Source organism: Sycon ciliatum, chromosome 9 (assembly GCF_964019385.1).
Source record: "Sycon ciliatum chromosome 9, ocSycCili1.1, whole genome shotgun sequence".
Lineage (NCBI taxonomy): Eukaryota > Metazoa > Porifera > Calcarea > Leucosolenida > Sycettidae > Sycon > Sycon ciliatum.
The window spans coordinates 28,233,738-28,255,014 of NC_088651.1; the positions used below are offsets into that span (position 1 = coordinate 28,233,738).

The 21,277-nt window shown below is 47.5% G+C and overlaps 1 protein-coding gene across 1 annotated transcript; it reads right to left on the bottom strand.

Moving 5' to 3' along the window:
• Positions 1-34: 34 nt before the first annotated feature.
• On the bottom strand, positions 35-20,385 carry LOC135824595 (uncharacterized). Its single transcript, XM_065337329.1, has 14 exons — positions 19,890-20,385; positions 13,068-13,208; positions 12,087-12,322; positions 11,035-11,113; positions 10,184-10,357; positions 9,440-9,513; positions 8,680-8,862; positions 6,628-6,801; positions 5,689-5,886; positions 5,233-5,331; positions 4,536-4,716; positions 4,035-4,086; positions 3,480-3,597; positions 35-1,028 (listed from the first exon to the last, which is right to left on the bottom strand). The coding sequence occupies exons 1-14, from the start codon at positions 20,352-20,354 to the stop codon at positions 248-250; spliced, it is 2,955 nt and encodes a 984-aa protein (XP_065193401.1). The 5' UTR covers positions 20,355-20,385; the 3' UTR covers positions 35-247.
• Between the last annotated feature and the right edge of the window lie 892 nt (positions 20,386-21,277).

A 21,277-nucleotide genomic window follows, 5' to 3' on the forward strand; every position in this document is an offset into this window, starting at 1 on the left:
GTGCACACTGCATGCAACGTTCTGTACGTATTGAGGACGCTGGCCCCGGTCAGTCGACCGAATTTCCATGTCCTCTAGAGTAGTATTCATGTGCAATTATGAACATCGAGAATGATCCGTTGAATGATCCGTTGATGAGGAAACGAAAAGAGAATCAAGTCTGGAGCTCATCAAAAGCAGTGTGAGGACTCTCAGGAAAATCTCAAGACAGCAAGTAAGGCATTGTCCATTTTGACGTTATGCGAGTCTAGAATGATCCGCCGATAAGGCGGTTTACTTCGGCAATTATCTTGTCGACTTGTCCGCTCAGCTGCTGCTCCAGGGCCTGGTGACGTGCTGTCATGCCCCGTTCAAGTTGCTGAGTCAAGTCTACCTGCAGGCAATTACAGTTCTCCTTGACGGTCTTGCACAGAGTATCAGTGATGTTCTGCTGGCTGAGGTGGAGAGCTTCTCCCAGCTCACGATTGTGTTCGTTCTCTTGTTCGCGTACCATCGTCTCTGCGGCTGTGACATCGCCGATGACCGAGCGCACCGAGATTTTAATGGCTGTGTCGATGCTCTCTCGCAGGTTGGTTTGAATGTACTGCTCCAGTGCCTGAAGTTGACCATTGGTTTCGTTCAGCTTGGCACTGAGCGCTGCAATGGTTTCGGTGTGCGCGGCTGCTGTTACTGATTGTATGGTGTCGGGTAGCTTAACACCGACCGTCTGCTTCAGATGGTCCAGCTCTGTTGAGGTTGTCTGGAACGAAGTCGTCATCAGCGTTTGCGTGTCTCGGTTCTGGTCGTCAACCGCCTTCTTCAGCGTGTCCGTGTGTTCGCGTGCCGCCTGTGACAGATCGTTGAAGATTGTGTTCTGCTGTTTACGTGTTTCCATCACGTCATCCCGAAGAACGGCCTCTGTTTTCATGACGATGTTGTTCACGGTTTCTGGTACCTGCACGGTACCGAGATGGGCAATGTTGTGGTGAAGCTTGGGCGGCACCTTTCTATTCTCGTGTAGCAGCTCAAGGGTGGCTCGCATTTGCGCCCTGAAGTAAAGATGAAGTGAATAGAAAGAAGAACAGTAACACTTAAGGGCGATGGATCCAGCTGACTCCTCTATAGTCTATTCCTTGGAAACTGGCAGTGGCACCCTGACTTTGTGGTGTCTCCTGCACGTAGTTCTGCTCGAAGTAGATATCCTGAAAACAACAGTACATCCTGCATTGTGTGACCCGTGCAATTACGCCTTGCCACATTTAAAGGGGAACTGTCACCAAAAAATTTCTTTGTCTTATCTTGTAGTTCTTTGGCTCCTGATCACGATGGTGTTATCCGTTTTTCTCTGCGATGGCTGGAAGTGGGTGAAAACTTGAAAAGAAGGTGCCCAAAATTGTCCCGAAGTACCGAGTGACGTCACGCTGGACTTGACCTCCACGCGTACATTCATCGTCAAAAACGAAGTCCAGCCCGTGTGCTGGTCGATCGAGCTAGCTGTTCCAATGTACGGTGCACGTGTGCCTTTTGAACTGTAACACAGATGGGTACATCGTACCGAAGGAGAATGCCAAAGATCATGAGGCAGAGCTAGAGACCCACGTGCAGCTACACAGCCAAATCAAAATAAAAAGCTGAGCTAGCTGAGCTATCACCTTTTTGACTTCTTCCGCGAGGATCTAAGTTTTATTTTGTGAGCACGGAAGTCCGTCGTTGTTTTGAACTTTTCGTGTGAGGAACAACACGATGATGAGTGCGTATGTAGAAAACAATACTCCTCCGGCCGGCGATAACACCACCAACCCGAGCCCCAAAGGAACGCAATGTAGGTACGTGAAGGCGATTCATCTGGCGATGTTGCTGAAGATGCAGATGACAAACTCTGACGTCTTTCATTTCAGAGCCGGGTGGGCAACACCGCCACCTTCGGCTTCGATACAACGACATCATTTTCAAGCACGAGATATGTGTGTCACACTAACAGCAAACAAACATCCTTCCACTGTTTCGTAATCACAAATAAAACAAAGAGCTGGAGCTTCGTGGAGGAAGTACCAGTGCGACAAACTGCTGTCAACTTTTTGTTTATTTTGTCCCTTTTTGGCGTTCTCATTGTGTACAACGTACACATCGAGTGTCCGAGTTCAGAAGGCAGGCGTGCACCGTACATCGAACAGTTGGCTCGATTGACCAGCACACGGGCTGGACTTCGTTTTTGACGATGAATGTACGCGTGGAGGTCAAGTCCGGCGTGACGTCACTCGGTACTTCGGGACAATTTTGGGCACCTTCTTTTCAAGTTTTCACCCACTTCCAGTCATCGCAGAGAAAAACGAATAACACCATCGTGATCAGGAGCCAAAGAACTACAAGATGAGACAAAGAAAATTTTTGGTGACAGTTCCCCTTTAAGGACAGAAAAGTCCAAGAACAGGGATATAGAAATTCAGCCAGGTTTTACCAAACTAGGAAAGGTATACCATGGCAAAATGTATGGAGAATTCAAGAAGCAGATCCCAAACCCAGATTTTTGAGATTTACAGTGGATTTTCGATACTCTACAATGTACTAGAGTAAAACCTGTGACTAGCGACCACCCCCACCCTTGGGACCAGAGAAAGTGGTCTTTAGTGGCAGGTGGTCCTTAGTTACAGGTTTGCACCGCACAACCATACATGAATGTGAGACGGTCCGAGCCGGGCGGAGTGGTCTATAGTACCAGGCTGGTCGCTAGTCACGGTGGTCTTTCGTTACAGGTTTTACTGTAAATCGACTTCAACACCACCTCCATCATTGTGTTCTGTGGCCAACCACACACACACACACTTCCAACAGGAAGAATGAGGGATTTCTAAAGGCCGAATGCTGCGGCTTGTTTTCTTCCATTAATTAATGGTACAAATTTAGTATATTTTGTAGCATGGAAATTTTGGGCACAAGTTATGCGATCGAGTCCACCAACTAAACCAGATTTTGATTTCGAACAGTCAGACTTGCACAATCTAGCACAATATAGCACAACACTGACAAGGAGTTCTGAGACATTCCATGGCATGAAAGTCAGCTTGAGCACTGCTCGAAAGCGCTAACCACGGCTGTCCAACTTGGAAGGTTCATGGATAATAGTGCAAATTCCAAAGAGGGGAAGGTTTGTGCCCACAATTTCCATGTTACAATTTTTTCCTTGGCTCACCATCTGAGTTCTTAATTTAGTATAATAATAATTCTTCATAGAGCAGCTGTAAAAGACAGGCTACCAGCCTGTGTAAACAGTCGTAATATGCATACGAAGAAATTTGACCCACAGCATCATCGATGATCGAGTTCCTCTAAAAACAGAATAACACCGCTACACATGACATCATTGTAACACCGCTGCACATGACGTCACTGTCACACCACTACACATGACGTCACTGTAACACTGCTACACATGACATCATTGTAACACCGCTACACATGACGTCACTGTAACACCGCTACACACGACGTCATTGTCTTACTTTAACGCCATTATCTGCCGACTCTGCTTCTCGATATCCGCTTCCATCTGCAGCTTGCGGCGTTTCTCCTCTTGATCTTCGACGGCATCCTTAGGTTCTTCCCAGCCGATTAATCGATCTGTGGCACATCATGCAGTAGAACCCAACGTGTAAGTACTTGCATATCTGTTACTCATAATATGATGGGCACTATGAGGTCATGTGGTGATGTCAAGAAGGGCACTATAAGGGCACTATGAGGTCATGTGGTGATGTCAAGAAGGGCACTATTAGGGCACTATGAGGTCATGTGTTGATGTCAAGAAGGGCACTATAAGGGCACTATAAGGGCAAGACGATATTACAGTTCTACCCTCGTTAGTAGGACATCGTGTACAAGACAGACTTCATTAGTAGACAACAATCCACAATCCCTGGACGCCTGTAACGCGTACATACAAGCCCGGATAGTAGATAATAAGACAACATTTTTGAAACCCGCTGGGGTTGTCTACTAATGCGGGTAGACCTGTACAAGTTTAGGAACACAGAGTGCATGTGTGCGATTGTACTCACGTCCAGGGTGGACAACATCTTCGTAGTCATCATAGTTCCTAAAACGGTATCTCTACAATGAAGACGAGGAACACAGAGGAAAAGGGATAAAGCATGTTGATCTCTATAGATGATTTCCATGCTGTTGATGGTGTCCGCCCGCAGAAGAATGCACAGAAGAATGATGTTACTCAAAGAGTATGCCCAGCGCGATCCTCAGAGGTTGTCCGCAAGGCAGTGGTTGTCTGGGATCAAAGCTCAGTGATTTTCTGGTGCTTGTGAAGGACTAATTCCAGGTGCTCTGAGGTGGTTCTTCCCATTCTGGTCTTTGTGTTATTTGATTTCCTGCAGCCTTCAAGTTTTCATTCAGTTGGATTTGTATGTGCTGTGATATGCATATTTGATGCAGCAGTTTTGACTGGTCAGGCACTAACATGGTCTTTCAAACTCTGTCTATGATATGGCGGGAACACATTACTTTCTCAGGCGGTAAACACGTCCTAGCGGCCAAAGAGTCAGTACCTTCAATGGTGACGTTCCCTGTTCAAGAATCCTGAGCGACGCCGCCCAGTTTTGCTCAAGTTCACGCTGTGCATCAGCTTTCACATCAGCATACGTATCACTAAGCTGAGCGATCAAGATGTTCAACAGCACTACCAGCACGAAGAACAGGAACAGCATGTTGATGACTATACCCAACCAGCTGCACATACACAGGGGAAAAGCAAGAAAGAAAAATATAATAACACTTGCGCTAGTGACGCCAGCTACATAGTGAAGTGTTGAAGACACCAATGCAACTGTTGTTCTGGCTGATTCAAACGGTGGTAAATACACACCTGGCAATATGGCTGTAGATACACGCCTTGCTAGGTTACCAGGTGTGTGTTAACGACCATTTGAATCAACCATGGCTACACAGTAACAATCAATAAAGAGCGTATGATCAAACAACAGTGGGGACCGCGACTAAAGACAGAATGATCCACAATTCAGTGTGTTGTGTGCGCGTCCAGGTGTTCTGCGGCTGTACTGCTCAAGGCAGTGTGCGCACGTTTGCGTGCTTTGGGAAAACCTGGACATGCATACCACACACTGAACACACACACACACACACACACACACATACACATACACACACAATGTAGTTCATGCACAAACTGTGGGAACGGACCAGCAGTGCTCACGGCTGCAAAGCCAACAGCAACAATATTGTTACCTGAATGATTCACTCGGCTCGTCGTCATTGATGTAGTCCACATTGTTTTCCTGCTGAATCATCGTTCGCAGTCCACTCACAAGAATGAAACCGTAATTCCTGTCAGCAACGTTCAAGAATAGTGAAATGTTTGAGTGACGGTTCGACTTACAGGTCATGTAAACATATTGTTCAACCAAGGACTATTGATACAGAGCACAAAATAATTTCTTCAAAGAATAGTGAGAGTACACTAGCAACTTGATACACTTGAGAACTAGAGGACAGATATGAAACTGGTCTGCTTACATCAGAGTTTCTATCAAAGCAAACCACCGAAAAAAACTTGTGAACTACAGCACCACCCCCCCCCCCCCCCCCATACACACCCGCACCACCCATCCCCCATGCCCCCAGATGCCCCCCCCCCCCCACTCACACCCATACACATTTACACATTCACAGACATTGACTTACGATGTGAAGTGTCCGAGACTCAGCTCAGTGGTTTCCTTCGGGTCTGACGTGGAGTTCCTCTCCATGATGGGTTCGGCACGCAATGCCAGGAACAAAGAGCCAGAATATGTCAAGAGGAAGATCCCGAATATGATCACAAAACGTGATATGTCCTTGTAGAGAATACGTGTCAGTATCTGTAGGTATATACCAACCATTCTGCAAGACAAACCAAGAGGACATCAATATTGTCAACTCTCAGTTTACACACACCTAGTCCATAGCCAGACAATACAATTCCCCTGACAAGATTAGGATGCACAATATTCTCAGCTTCATAAATTCTAGAAAACAAATGCCATTGACATCAAAGAACACACATTCTATTCACTGCCTTCCATGCCCTAATATGGCCGTCTCCTCTTTACAAGGCATTTCCCCATATTTGGCAGGCACTACCAGGTCTGGTAGATGTGTGAGCATGACCGTACAAAGTTAAAACATTTTTTCATGCAGACCAGGTGGAGCAGTACTCGTACACTTGCTGTGGATCCCCCACCCCCACCACTACCAGAACATGCGTGAGACCCAGTCCTAGTGAGTTTTCAGCATCAATGGAATGGTAACACCACCACTCTCAGTTAGGGTGGGTCTGGTCTACTCTCCAGCTGTGCTGTGACACATAGTGACATGGTTGGTGGGTCTGATCTATCCTTCCCCACCGTTTAGGAGCTACATCTGACGCCTGATCATGGGGTGCCGGTGTCCCACGGAAGCGAAAGGGCGGTTCTTAACCAGCCCTGTACGCAAACCCATGCCTTTTTGTTGGTCAACTCCACCCCTCCCCCCCCCCCCCCCAACCCCCTCCCCGCATTTTGGACCTGCATCTGCGCTTTCATCCCAAAGCGTGGCAGTGCTCCTGCCGAGCACACAATCTAATGGTGGAATAACAGCTCTCACCTTGTGACGGATATCAGCATGAGAATACGCAGGCAAAGGAAGATATATGCGAAGCATGCCACGTGCCATTGTGCATCTTGATCAGTCCAACGCAGTGGAATGATGGCAACCAAGAGTAGCATAGAGATGACCTGGGGATAGTTATAGCCATCTGTCAAGTAAGCCATTTTCTCCCTGTCAGTACAGAATACACACACACACACACACACACACACACACACACACACACACACACACACACACACACACACACACACACACACACACACACACACACACACACACACAGACGCACACGTAGACATACACACAGACGTGCACACATATACGTACCCACACAGATGTACACACACGCATATAGAGAGAGAAAGCTATTAAGTAGTGTTGAAACGAATAATCGAATAATCGAATAATTTAGAATATTCGTGGGGTGAACGAATAATCGAATAGTCGTAGGAATTATCAGAAATCGAAAAAAAAAAAAAAAAAAAAAAAAAAAAACGATCTATGCTCAGTGCTGACCCTACTGATATTTGCACTGCGTAGATCTGCTCGTAGTATTTCTTCTCAATCACTTCTCCTCCAAGGTTTAATCTCCTATCGGTATCTAGTAATACATGTACCGTAAAGTACCGCCAGAGCGCCCCACCATCTCGTCCTTTCGTGGTCGTATTGTGGAGGTGGTCTGCTGTCTGTAGGTCATACGACACGGACCTTGTACACATATTCCACATTTTGCAGTCAATCCGGGGATATCCGTACCTTCGAGCGGACACAAGCTCCACACAAAAGCCTGCCAAGTGTGCCCTAAGGGCGCGTTCAGACTACCGTGAACCCCGTCAAACCGTGAATGCCGATAAACCGTGAAGGACATTCACACTACCGATAACAAACTAACGTGACCGTGAAGTTTTCAGCTCTCACCGGCACTGACAAGGGATTTTCCCTTTTTTTCGCAGCGCGCATGCAGCCTGGGCACTTTTTTACTGCCGGTAAAAGTTTACTGCCGCATCAGCCGCGGCAGTAAAACTTTCCCACCGGTAACGTGCCAGTAACGTCACGTGATCAAATCACCTTGGCGACTTTCCCTATCGGTCACTTTTTATCGGTAGTCTGAACGCGCCCTTAGTACACTAAGGTTCTCACATCGTACAAACTTCGTTGCACTCTGCCATACGATTTTCCTTTCCCTGGCTGTAAAATCAAGGTGGGGCGCTCTCGCGAGACGGGGCGCTCTGGCGGTACTTTACGGTACATGTACATGTACACTACATGTACATGACTGTACTTCTGTTCTTTCCATACGAGGGAAACATGGATGCAGTGAATGTGATTTTCGGTCTTTGACCACTTTCGACCAAGACCCTATGCAGAGCTGGATCAAGCGTTGCACACTCTGGGGGTTATGTACTCTTGGCGGTACAGGTTAACCGGTTTTGCACCCCCACATAACAAAATCCGATAATCAGCAAAAAAAATATTTAAAAAACTACTTAAAAAGTGCTGAAAAAGTGTTGAAAAATGCCATCATACGTATGATAGAATATAGATTATTCGTTCGATGGAGGGCGAAATTATTCGATAGATTATTCGTTCGAAGAATCCGTGTTCGGTTTAAACACTACTATTAAGCTTGATTATCCGGAAAGCTGACATTCCAGAGTAAATCCAGATGCAGGATTCATTTAAAGCAAAACTCCAAATAGCCAAACAGTCCACACTACGGGAGCAAGACTCGACTCTGCTTGATACTGATGTAGTTGATGTAGGCTCTTGGTTCGGTAAAACAACAACAACACCCAATCTGAGCATGCACAATACATCCTATGAAACTGTGTAGTAGAAATATAACAACTTTTTCTCTTTCTTTTTTTACCAAGTCCACTATGCTCCCGAGTGAATGCGGAAAGTGGTGGCGGGGCCCTGCTGCTCCGCTGACCTTGGTGGTCTTGGCGTCTGCACAGGCAAAGTGCGCCAAGAGAAATAGGAAAGGACATAAGAGAGAGAGAGAGAGAGAGAGAGTGAAACACTTGCATCCGCAGCACGGCCTACCTGTGTAATTCCTTGATCTCATCGTACAGATTGAACATGACCCCGATCAGACTGATCACTTCCAGCACACCTCTGGCGTAGTCCAGTGCACTGTCGTAGACACGCGGGTCAGCTTGTGTGCCAGCGGAGATCAGTGAAAACGTCACGCAAAGCATGAACAGACAGTAGAGCGACAGGTTCAGGCTGCAAAACAGGAAGTAATGTAGGCAAAAAGAACTTGAATATTATAGCGATGTACAATATCATTTAAATGTATAAGCAGAAAAGAAGACCAAGAAGCTGCAAGTTACACTACTATGTCCACTATCACCAACAGTTACTTTACACTCAGCTAGTCATGCCATTGTAACTGGTGGACGCTCATAAGTGTTCAACATGAATTTGTCGTATAAATCAAACAGTCAACGAACGCTGTTCTATCTTGAACGCGTGTTGGTTTCGGATACCCATTGGGATGAGCGCTGTCCGAAGCACACCAACCATGGTGCACCAGTGTCCGAGTGTTGGCACAATATCTACAGAGATCAGTTACCTGTATACAGTGGGTATCATACAGTGACCCCTCTCTTATCCAGCACTTTATAAACCAGCATCCTCCATAAGCCAGCACTATCTTCAGCAGCCAACATGTCCTCTTCATGCATACTGCAGCAGTAAATCAGATTTATTAATTCAGCACCCTCCCTAATCCAGCAGAATCTCCTCAGCACAAATAGTGCTGGGTTATAAAAGGGACCAATGTATAATAGGGAATACTTACATGGCCATTCTCTCTCCATACTCCACCCACTTGTTGTAGATCAACATGCGCACAACGGTGTGCAGCTGCATCTCCTGAAAGTGGACAGTGGCAGCAAGGCCGTGGGAAACAGTTTAATACCCAGCCCTAGGCTAGTCTTTATGTGCTGTTCAAATGTATCTGGATGTATAATAGAGTGGTTTCACAGCTATCACATGACCATACACGACAGCCATGTTGGTTACAACTTCACTCAACCCCTGCACGCATGGGTCACATGATGTCGGCCATGTTGGTTCCACTGTGCACATGACGTGATCACTTTCTTCAGAAATTTGGTCACATGACAATTATAATGAAACCACTCTATCATGTCATGCCATCTCCCACTCAGCTCAGAACCCACGCCAGAAGATAAGGATTTCATTACAGCCCCAGTCTCATTGAGCCACAACAGTCCTAAAACAATTCATATCAGCACTGTCGTTTGGTTGCCAGTACAGCAGAGGCCACACTGAACATGACTTAGCCAGAAATGCTGGCTAGTACAAAAGAGAATTCCAACCACAACACTAATCGTAATGGGAAAATTCCCGCAAACACAAATATATTAGAAGGGAAACAAACCCATTACCCCAAATCTCAGCAACTGATTTCTGTTTACCAACACTCAGTATAAGGGAAATTATCAATCATTTGATTGACGATGACGAGAAAAGCAAATAATAATGATAATAAATTCCGCGCTTCTCAATATTTTCTTACTTTGTCTCGGCACTCCAGAACTCGGTGAAAGGCGGTTTTACCGTTCACGTTAAACCCTGCATCGTTGGGTGAGTAGCCGTTTGCATCGCTCTCCAGAATACGATAATGGAAACGGTACTCGTCTGGCTCGTCAGTCGGCTGGACGCAGGCATCCAGAATAGCCCGACACGTCAGCTGACAAACAAGTAAAGACAGAAAAGATACATAAACAGGGGGTAAGCATCAGCATTTGGCCGTTGAATTTCAAGACTCAGCATATAATAGAATGGACTCGGATGGAGAGCCAAGGATAAATTTATGGAAAAGAAAAAAAGGACCAAGGAACTACAAGTTACGCGACAATGTCCACTAACACCACAATTTTCTAAACAATCAGCTCATGCGATAACATTGCACCCCCAGATCCCAACGCCCTTTTATCCGGGTGAGTCCGTCTACCAGGCACCACTCCCCAGATCCCAATGCCCCTTTATTCGGGTGAGTCCGTCTACCAGGCACCACTCCCCAGATCCCAATGCCCCTATATCCAGGTGAGTCCGTCTACCAGGCACCACTCCCCAGATCCCAATGCCCCTTTATCCGGGGTGGGTCCGTCTACCAGGCACCACTCCCCAGATCCCAATGCCCCTTTATCCGGGTGGGTCCGTCTACCAGGCACCACTCCCCAGATCCCAATGCCCCTTTATCCGGGTGAGTCCGTCTACCAGGCACCACTCCCCAGACCCCAATGCCCCTTTATCCGGGTGGGTCCGTCAACCAGGCACCTTTCTGATGTGTAACTGCCCTCACAAAAGCGGCTTTTCAACGAAAACGGCCAGTAAAACTACGGTTATTTGTGACATTTTCCTTACCGGCATATCCCCTGATGACACAAGGTTTTGAAAACGGAACGAGTGGTCGTCTTTCTGTGCATCAAACAGCTCTCGGACGCTGAAAAAATTATATCCACAAGAAATCAGAGCAAAAAAAACAATTTTCACACATAATTACACCAATCACACTGTCTGCATAAACGGCATAAAACAGGATCTGAAGAAGATTAGCGTCACAGTCCCTGAAACCTTTGACTAAGACAACAACAAGATATGAATGGAACCTTTTCACTCACAGATGCGTAACAATTCTGAGTGATATGCCAACTGTTCTTATTAGTATCATCATCTGCTTGAAATTGTGAACGTCCTAAGCGACAGTGAATAGACACAAACAACGTCAACTCTGCGACAAAGATAGCCAAGCTCGTTTCTTTCTTTGATTAAATATCCTTTAATAAATCTACCTGTTAAAGATAAGAAATAGTGGTAGCGACTTCGGCGATGATTTGTTAGAAAAGGGGTTGCTCCCCACAATGAAGCTCACTGGAGTCAAGGGTCAAGCCAAGTCATCAGGAAAGCTTGAGCTGCAGTGTGGGGAGCGAAGCCTTCCAGTCGAAGATACATAGATTTCGAGATGCATGAGACAATGCGCGTAGATGTATTTTGACATCACACTACGGAATGCTATTCTACTGACCTTCCACCACTTTAGGAGCTGCATGTGCGCCTTAGATCTTAGCAGGGTGGTGGTGTTCCTACTGATGCTGAAAACTGAGTCTAACTGACTCCCAAGCAAACCGTGAATTCTTTTAAAGGAACACATACACATGTACATACATGTAGGTGAATCTCTGAAGACCTACATGTATGTACAGTGCTTGCAGCTGAAATCCAACCTCTGAAATCCGACCCCAGAAATCCGACCCCTGAGCGGTGCGCTCACATGGCAAAGACCCAACACATGACAGTAAAACTACACAATAGACACCGCTAGAATGTGAAGGCATCGTCAGGTGGTCGGATTTCAGGTGGTCGGATTTCAGTTGCCTGCACTGTGCTGCACAGGTAGAGTATAGTGTTTGACTGACCTTTTCTTGTTCATTCGGCGCAAGATAACAGACGCCATCTCATCATGGCCAGCTTGAAGTGCAATGATCACAGGTAGCTGTCCTTTCTCACTGGCCGCATCGATCGCTGCCTCGTTATCCATCAACGTTCGCGCTACGTAGACGTAATTCTTCTCCGCGGCAATGTGCAGATACGGATCGTCGCGACAACCGAGATCAATGCCGCGGACAATCAGCCCGTCTAATAGCTGCCGCGCCTGCCCAAGACCAACCAACACAGAAAGACAGGACCAGAGGGAATTCAAACATTGACAGACTCGAATTCAGACACAAGGCAGACGCGAATTCAGACGTATTGACTGAATGAGAGAGGGAATTCAGATTCAATGACGGATGGAACTCAGACTCAATGACGGATGGAACTCAGACTCGATGAAAGGAGGAATTCAGAGGCATCGTTCAAATAGCCAGCATACAACAAGCACGCTGCCTTCAAGTCTCTTCTGAAGCAACATCTGCCGAAACCAGACTAGATCCTCTTTTAGTTTAAAGATATGCCATATTTCCTGGAAAATGCATAGGAGCTGCATGCCCGACCCTCCTGTAATTTCTTCACTTCTTATTAGCGCATCAGTAAGAAGATTTAGCAGAGTCTGAATGGTGCAATATGATCACAGTCTCAGCCACTTCAGCAGGAAGTGGTAGTTGATGTTTGGGAGTAGGCAACCCTGTTCAGTTGTGATGATAGAGTGCAATACACTTCTTGAACGTCCTATGTCTTTGATAAAAAATAAAATAAAAAATAAAATAGAAAGTGACAGATCGTGTACAATATGCATTGACACTGTAAGTAAATATAATAAAGAATTCACAGTTCGCGTAAGACTCGGCTAGAGGCCGAGTTACCAGCATCCGTACGAACGCCACCACCCTTCAAGGATCATGGCAATAGTAGCACAGTAATAATGGCATTTATTGTGCAAAACTTCTTGAACATCCTACCTCTCCTTGAGAGTTAGACTTGTCCAGAATAGCTGTGACTGCAGCCTCTGCTGACCCACTCTGCTCGATGATGCGATCAAGTCTGGCTTCGCGGATGGCAATTTTCTTGATCAAACCTTCCAACGATTTCTTCTCCTCTACCTGGGCACGTGATCAAGGGCATAAACACCGGAGAACACATCACATGGATGGTCAGTATCAAGAGAACCGACAGTCAACCATTAAATAGCCTTATTTAACTTACCATAAAGTCACGGATAAAAGCCGGGCTTATAAGTACATAAGCCGCTTTCTGCATCAGGCTTTAATGCAAACCATGCTTATATGCACCACTGATATTTTTGCCAGACTTCTACGCGCGACACGCGTAGATCTACCACTGACTACCGGTATGATGGCAGTTTTACTATGCACTGTACATAGCGCATGCACTCTTGACCTACCCGATCCGCGCTTGCATAGAAGCTGTTGTTGTTGTTGTTGATTTTTATTTTGCTTCGCAAGGCCAAACGGGCAATGGTGCCCAATTCTATGGAAGCGAATTTGAAAAGGGAGAGAGCTACGGGGAGAGAGAGAGAGAGAGAGAGAGAAAGAGAGAGAGAGAGGGGGGGGGGAGGGAGGGAGATGATAAGCAATTTTGCAGCGTCAACAGAGCGATTTTGCAGTGTCAATAGAGCGATTTTGAAGCGTCAACAGAGGGAACACAAAGAGTTCATAAGCGCACAAGCACGCAGAGAAGAGTAAATGACGTGGTGTGTGGACGGGAAAAGTCAGACAGAGCATTCATTGCAAGGTGTAGGGATGGAGGCAAGCTTAAATTGCTGGGCAGCCTTGATCTCCCTTACACTCCTTGGGAGAGCGTTCCAGGCCAAGGCTGCCTGAAAGGCCAGGCGAGATCTGCCGGCTTCTGACTGTGCCGAGGGGACAGTGAGGCCCCTGGAAACCTGGCGCCGGGTGGTGCTGCCAGCTGATGGTGAGAATAGGTCCTGGAGGACACTGCTGGCTTTCCCATTGACACAGCGCCACACCAGGACGAGCCGCTTCTGGGCGTAGCACTCGCGAACTCTGTGCAGGGACATCCGTTCGAGCAGAGGCTGAGCCGAGGTGTGAGGCGGCAAACCGTATACCGCTCTCGCCGCTCGGTTCTGCAGGACCTGAAGGCGATCAAGCTGCGAAACCTTGAGGGAGGAAGAGAAGGCGTTAGACCCATATAGGAGGTCAGGCATGATGACTGATCTCACATACTGGATGCGACTACTGAGGCTCAGACATCTGCGGGACCGCCAGAATGCTTCAATCTTCTGCACAACTTTCTTCGCCATCGCGTCAACATGGGGGTCCCACTTCACAGCGACGTCAAGGGTCACGCCGAGGTACCTTGCTGTTGGGCTCAGGGGAAGCTCTGTCTGGTTGCAGCGGACAACGACATGCTGACCCGCATTGCGTTGTGGTACAATTGACAGGACCTGGCTCTTCTTGTCATTTAGAAGCAGATGTCGATGCTTGAGCCAGTCAGCGACGTTGGTGACGGCCCCTGACAGGCAGGCTGATGTGGCTAGCACTGATTTTCTGTGGCAGTGCACGGCAATGTCATCGGCAAATTGCAGAGATGGAGCAGGATGGGCTATGGCAGGGACATCACGGGTGTACATGCTAAACAGGATCGGTCCTAGGACCGAGCCCTGAGGTACACCAGATGAGCACTTAGCAGCAACACTGTAGGCGGTGCCAATGCGCACTTGCTGGGTTCGATCGCTTAAGTAGCTGCAGAACCAGCGAAGGGAGGCATTGCTAGACTTCTACGCGCGACAGGTTTTTCTGCATTTGACCCGTTTGATTTTCAGGCTTCTATCCGCGATGTGCTTGTATGCAAACCCGGCTTTTATCCACGACTTTACGGTATTTGCAGTGTTTGTAAAATTCATCACATGGACTTGTGACAGCCAACCATGGAATACCTGGATGTGTTTGCAAACGTTTATAAAACACACCAGGATTGTATGCCCCGCTGAAGGTTAGTGGAAGTGTCCTTGCTGTGCTGGTGTCTTTATGCTTTGTGGCTCGGCTGAGAGCACAGGACTGTGACGAGTTGGGAATGCAGTAAATTGAATTTTAGTGGAATAATTTTATTTTATTTTGCAGTGAACTCCATTGTGGCCGCCCAGTACAGTTCCCTCTTGCAGCTATGATAGCAACTTTGTTCCCAGCTTAGCACTCAAGAGAATGTCTGTACTCTACCCATGCAATGGCCTAGCTGTCCATGAACCAGATGCAAGTTCAGGTTTTCAAGACTTGGGGGGGGGGGGGGGAGGGAGGGCATCTGGTAATTAGACAATGGACACCTGAAGATGTTAATCTAATCAAGTACTGGCACAGGAAAACAATTCTCAAGAATGCCAGTGTATGAGTGGCAGAGCTGTAAGGCCAAGAGTATATGTGTGGTAGAGCAGGGCTATCACAAGGCCAAGGGCTTATGGGTGGCACAGCTGGGCTATTGCAACTGAGGCCAAGGGTCTATGGTGCCAGCTAGTTTGGTTGGTGGGTACACTTATGCCAGATAGTGTTGGGCCTGCTGCCAACGGGCTCGGCTGCTTGAAGGTGTATTGTTGTACCTACCACCTTTGTTGGTTTCAGGGTTCATATACTTTCTATTTGAAGTATAAATACCTGTTAACCATGGAATACTTCTGGCTAGATAAACTCTTGTGTAATCAATGGTGCTAGTGAAGCTTTTATCAGATCCATTCTGATTTAGCCACCCACACTAGTAGCAAGTATTACCTTCACTGGGGGCAGGGGTACCTGCAGTTGGATCCCGGGACGGATACCCTGATGCCGTCAATCCTTTTTCTGCACCTTGTCCTCACCCATTTACTGAGGTGTGGTGAGCCCATAACTTAAGTGGAATCATTTCAAGTCCACCCTAGTTTGGGGATTTCAGGGGGTGTCGGCCGTTGGTTGGTTCAATGGCCAATTGAGTCATCTTTCCAAGATTCCTTTTGAGTCTCTCTCCCCTCTCCCGGGGAGACCCACGTGACCCGTTTTGGCAGTGAGCAAGTACAAGTACACGTGTGGTAGAGCTGGGCTATCACAAGGCCAAGGGTCTATGGGTGGCACAGCTGGGCTATTGCAACTGAGGCCAAGGGTCTATGTGTGGCAGAGCTGGCCTATTGCAAGGCCAAGGGTTTATGTGTGGTAGAGCTGGGGTGTGGCAAGGTTCTCAAGTGTATGCATGGCAGAGCTAGGCAAAAACAATGGTCTCAAGTGCACGGGTGGTAGAGCTGAGCTATTGAAAGAGTCTCAAGCGTATGACATAGTCAATGCTTCAATCTTCTGCACAACTTTCTTCGCCATCGCGTCAACATGGGGGTCCCACTTCACAGCGACGTCAAGGGTCACGCCGAGGTACCTTGCTGTTGGGCTCAGGGGAAGCTCTGTCTGGTTGCAGCGGACAACGACATGCTGACCCGCATTGCGTTGTGGTACAATTGACAGGACCTGGCTCTTCTTGTCATTTAGAAGCAGATGTCGATGCTTGAGCCAGTCAGCGACGTTGGTGACGGCCCCTGACAGGCAGGCTGATGTGGCTAGCACTGATTTTCTGTGGCAGTGCACGGCAATGTCATCGGCAAATTGCAGAGATGGAGCAGGATGGGCTATGGCAGGGACATCACGGGTGTACATGCTAAACAGGATCGGTCCTAGGACCGAGCCCTGAGGTACACCAGATGAGCACTTAGCAGCAACACTGTAGGCGGTGCCAATGCGCACTTGCTGGGTTCGATCGCTTAAGTAGCTGCAGAACCAGCGAAGGGAGGCATTGCTAGACTTCTACGCGCGACAGGTTTTTCTGCATTTGACCCGTTTGATTTTCAGGCTTCTATCCGCGATGTGCTTGTATGCAAACCCGGCTTTTATCCACGACTTTACGGTATTTGCAGTGTTTGTAAAATTCATCACATGGACTTGTGACAGCCAACCATGGAATACCTGGATGTGTTTGCAAACGTTTATAAAACACACCAGGATTGTATGCCCCGCTGAAGGTTAGTGGAAGTGTCCTTGCTGTGCTGGTGTCTTTATGCTTTGTGGCTCGGCTGAGAGCACAGGACTGTGACGAGTTGGGAATGCAGTAAATTGAATTTTAGTGGAATAATTTTATTTTATTTTGCAGTGAACTCCATTGTGGCCGCCCAGTACAGTTCCCTCTTGCAGCTATGATAGCAACTTTGTTCCCAGCTTAGCACTCAAGAGAATGTCTGTACTCTACCCATGCAATGGCCTAGCTGTCCATGAACCAGATGCAAGTTCAGGTTTTCAAGACTTGGGGGGGGGGGGGGGAGGGAGGGCATCTGGTAATTAGACAATGGACACCTGAAGATGTTAATCTAATCAAGTACTGGCACAGGAAAACAATTCTCAAGAATGCCAGTGTATGAGTGGCAGAGCTGTAAGGCCAAGAGTATATGTGTGGTAGAGCAGGGCTATCACAAGGCCAAGGGCTTATGGGTGGCACAGCTGGGCTATTGCAACTGAGGCCAAGGGTCTATGGTGCCAGCTAGTTTGGTTGGTGGGTACACTTATGCCAGATAGTGTTGGGCCTGCTGCCAACGGGCTCGGCTGCTTGAAGGTGTATTGTTGTACCTACCACCTTTGTTGGTTTCAGGGTTCATATACTTTCTATTTGAAGTATAAATACCTGTTAACCATGGAATACTTCTGGCTAGATAAACTCTTGTGTAATCAATGGTGCTAGTGAAGCTTTTATCAGATCCATTCTGATTTAGCCACCCACACTAGTAGCAAGTATTACCTTCACTGGGGGCAGGGGTACCTGCAGTTGGATCCCGGGACGGATACCCTGATGCCGTCAATCCTTTTTCTGCACCTTGTCCTCACCCATTTACTGAGGTGTGGTGAGCCCATAACTTAAGTGGAATCATTTCAAGTCCACCCTAGTTTGGGGATTTCAGGGGGTGTCGGCCGTTGGTTGGTTCAATGGCCAATTGAGTCATCTTTCCAAGATTCCTTTTGAGTCTCTCTCCCCTCTCCCGGGGAGACCCACGTGACCCGTTTTGGCAGTGAGCAAGTACAAGTACACGTGTGGTAGAGCTGGGCTATCACAAGGCCAAGGGTCTATGGGTGGCACAGCTGGGCTATTGCAACTGAGGCCAAGGGTCTATGTGTGGCAGAGCTGGCCTATTGCAAGGCCAAGGGTTTATGTGTGGTAGAGCTGGGGTGTGGCAAGGTTCTCAAGTGTATGCATGGCAGAGCTAGGCAAAAACAATGGTCTCAAGTGCACGGGTGGTAGAGCTGAGCTATTGAAAGAGTCTCAAGCGTATGACATAGTCAAGACAGGTGACAGCCAACCATGGAATTCCCTAATACAATGACAGCCAACCATGGAATACCTGGATGTGCTTGCAAATGTTTGTAAAACACATCACGATTGTATGCCCCGCTGAAGGTTAGTGGAAGTGTCCTTGCTGTGCTGGTGTCGTTATGCTTCGTGGCTCAGCTGAGAGCACATGGTTGTGACGAGTTGGGAATGCAGTAAATTGAATTTTAGTGGAATAATTTTAATTTAGTTTGCAGTGAACTCAATTGTGTTAATCATCAAGCGGTTTCTGCACGTAGGGTTGGTGCTTGAATGTGAGACAATCCTACCACAGCAGAACAAACTTCCCAATCCCGTTGGATACAGGTTTACATGGATTCCTAGGCAAAAACAACGGTCTCAAGTGCATGGGTGGTAGGGCTGAGGTATTGAAAGAGTCTCAAGTGATTGACAGAGCTACATGTAAGCCATACTGCAAATATCACGTAACCATGCACAGCACAGCAAGGAGTGTCAACAGACCACAGGTTTAGGGTGAGTGGATGAGTGTGTTGTTTTGAAGATGGGAATAAACCCCAGGGTGCTAAGTGATGGCAGAGTTCAGTTCTGACACAGAGCCCTAGAGTATCTTGCACACTATGACACCATTTATGTACAGTACATTCACTATGGAGGCTGGATTCTGATAGAGTTCCGAAAACCTAGGACACCAAGTATATTTCAATTTAGGTGCAAAAATGTGCCCAAAAAAGTATTGACATCCAAATTCGTAAATGTGTGTTTGGCTTTCCTTGCCGATACCTGCCGCCATATACACATGTATGTATCTGGGGTGCACAGTATCTGATCGATGTGATAGGACCTGGCCCTGAACAGATGGAGAACGTTAGAATGTAAAAACATGTACCGACAAAAATGTACTTTTTCTTGTGGGAAATGTTGGAGACTGCATCCTGAAGTGGTACTTACCGATCGAGCAAATCACCCCGTTTCCTGAACACTCCGGCTCCTCTAGCTCCCAGGTAAGTCTTCAACTTGTTGACCGTCCGTTTTTCAAAGGACTCGTTGTCCGAAGGCATCAAAAACCGAGCTTTGGGATCGCAAATTCAACTTGATTCTCCCTAGCAGCACTAGTACTGTTATCAACATTCCCTTCATCGCAGCGTACCGCCTCAAGAGATGAAGGACTCGGCTCAGCGACCGCTTCATCAACCATGTATCAAACATATCACAAAGGTCTAGCTAGAAGTAAATGCAAAGAAACACTTTCTACATATCGCGGACAGCAATGAAAAAGCGAGAATAAAACAGAATCCTTCGCTGCCAGTTTTTTTTCCGATCCAGGAGAGTCCCGTTTTGTCTGGCCGCTTGGGTGAGTACACGCCAAACGCGGTGATTGATCGTTGGAAACTTGCGATTCCGGAACAAGAGCTCACTGCGTGTCTTATTTGGAGAAAGACCTAATTTTAGTTGAACAAACATACCTTCTCCCAGAATGCCTCGTCAAACGGTCCTTCAAAGCCACCATCTGCCACCCTGCCGGCAGTTCGTCCCTTCTTCTTCGGAGCGAGAATGGAAATTCCGGACGACTCTCGCTTTGTCTTGCTCGATGCGCTCTTGCTGTCTGCCCCGCCGGTCCGTGCAAGGCGAGAGAGAATGGATGACGATGCACTGCTGGCAAAGCCCTGATGTTGCTCATCATGGATGCCGTGAATCAGTTCAGAAACTACCGTCATACGTGAAAACTGACTCTCCCGTCTTGGCAGGTCGATTGCTGTGGCATCCTGCGCTTGCCCGCTGCCAAAGGACGAGCTCAGTGATCGTGACTGCATTTCAATGTACGCAGGTAGAGTTCGCATGTTGGAGAGGTCGACTCCAGGAGGTGTGAAGTCCAGGCTACGATCGGGCCGTGAAAGCGAAGTGCGATTGCCTTCTGGGACCGTAACCATCGTAACGCGTACATCGCCATTGTCATCGGGCGCAGTATAGTAGTAGCTGTACTACCACCACCACTGTTTCCATCGCTTTCCTCGTGCTCCGCGGGTGGCGTGGAGATTACTGAGTCTCCTTCGCTGCTGGCGCTGCGTGAGTGGAGGGTTCCTTCGTCTAGGCATATTTGATCCGACATCGCGCCGCTTTCCACGAGCACCCACCAAGACCTTGAAGCCGCCTTCTCCTAACTTCTTTGTGCAAGAATTTCAGACAAGCAACCTTTTCCTCTCTGAACAATCAAACCTAAAACCTGTTCAGGGGTAATGGTTTTCGTGAAGTAGTCAAAGTGAAGCCCGCTGTTTAGCGATCCAGTACTGCGAGGCTTTCAACCGGCCGGAAAGACGCCCCAAGCATGAGGAAGGAAGCTGACTCTGATCGATTCTTTCCACGCGGATTGACAGCGTTGCTCCGAAGTGTCCCTTTTTATAACTAACGTGGCGATCAGGGTTGTTGCATTCTCGATCTCGACTACGGTACAATCATGCTTTTCAGATAAAAGTGGTACTGCTTTTGAGTTTTGTTCACCTCTCCGGCTCTATCGCCTGACTAGATAGACTGCAAGTGAAGTTTCGCATTCCTCTAATTGGGCATACCCTATGCTTGCCCGTTTGAATAGCGAATTCTAGATTAAAATAAACACAACAAGAAGTTGCCGCTTCTTCGCTGCGTTCGCTGCACGTGAAGTGCAGTGTCGTCGTCGGCAGTCTAGTGGGTGGGTCGCCCGAGTCAAGCCACTCAAGGACCACTCAGATCAGACTCAGCATCCCGCCTTGCCTACTCTTTTAATTCAATCTGCCTGTTGCTGAGTTTGGCCCTTTGGGGTAGTTTGGGACGGAAACTAGAATGAGTCTCTGGATCACGTGCTCCTACCGTGATGCTT

Bases quoted from the DNA above. Each gene is read 5' to 3' on its own strand.
- LOC135824595 (XM_065337329.1), bottom strand. From the start codon at position 20,354: ATGGTTACGGTCCCAGAAGGCAATCGCACTTCGCTTTCACGGCCCGAT. The intron at 4,717-5,232 runs GTAACAATATTG...GTGTATGTGCAG, and splicing joins GAGCCGAGTGAATCATTCAG to CTGGTTGGGTATAGTCATCA. The intron at 4,087-4,535 runs GTACTGACTCTT...TCTTCATTGTAG, and splicing joins AGGGAACGTCACCATTGAAG to AGATACCGTTTTAGGAACTA.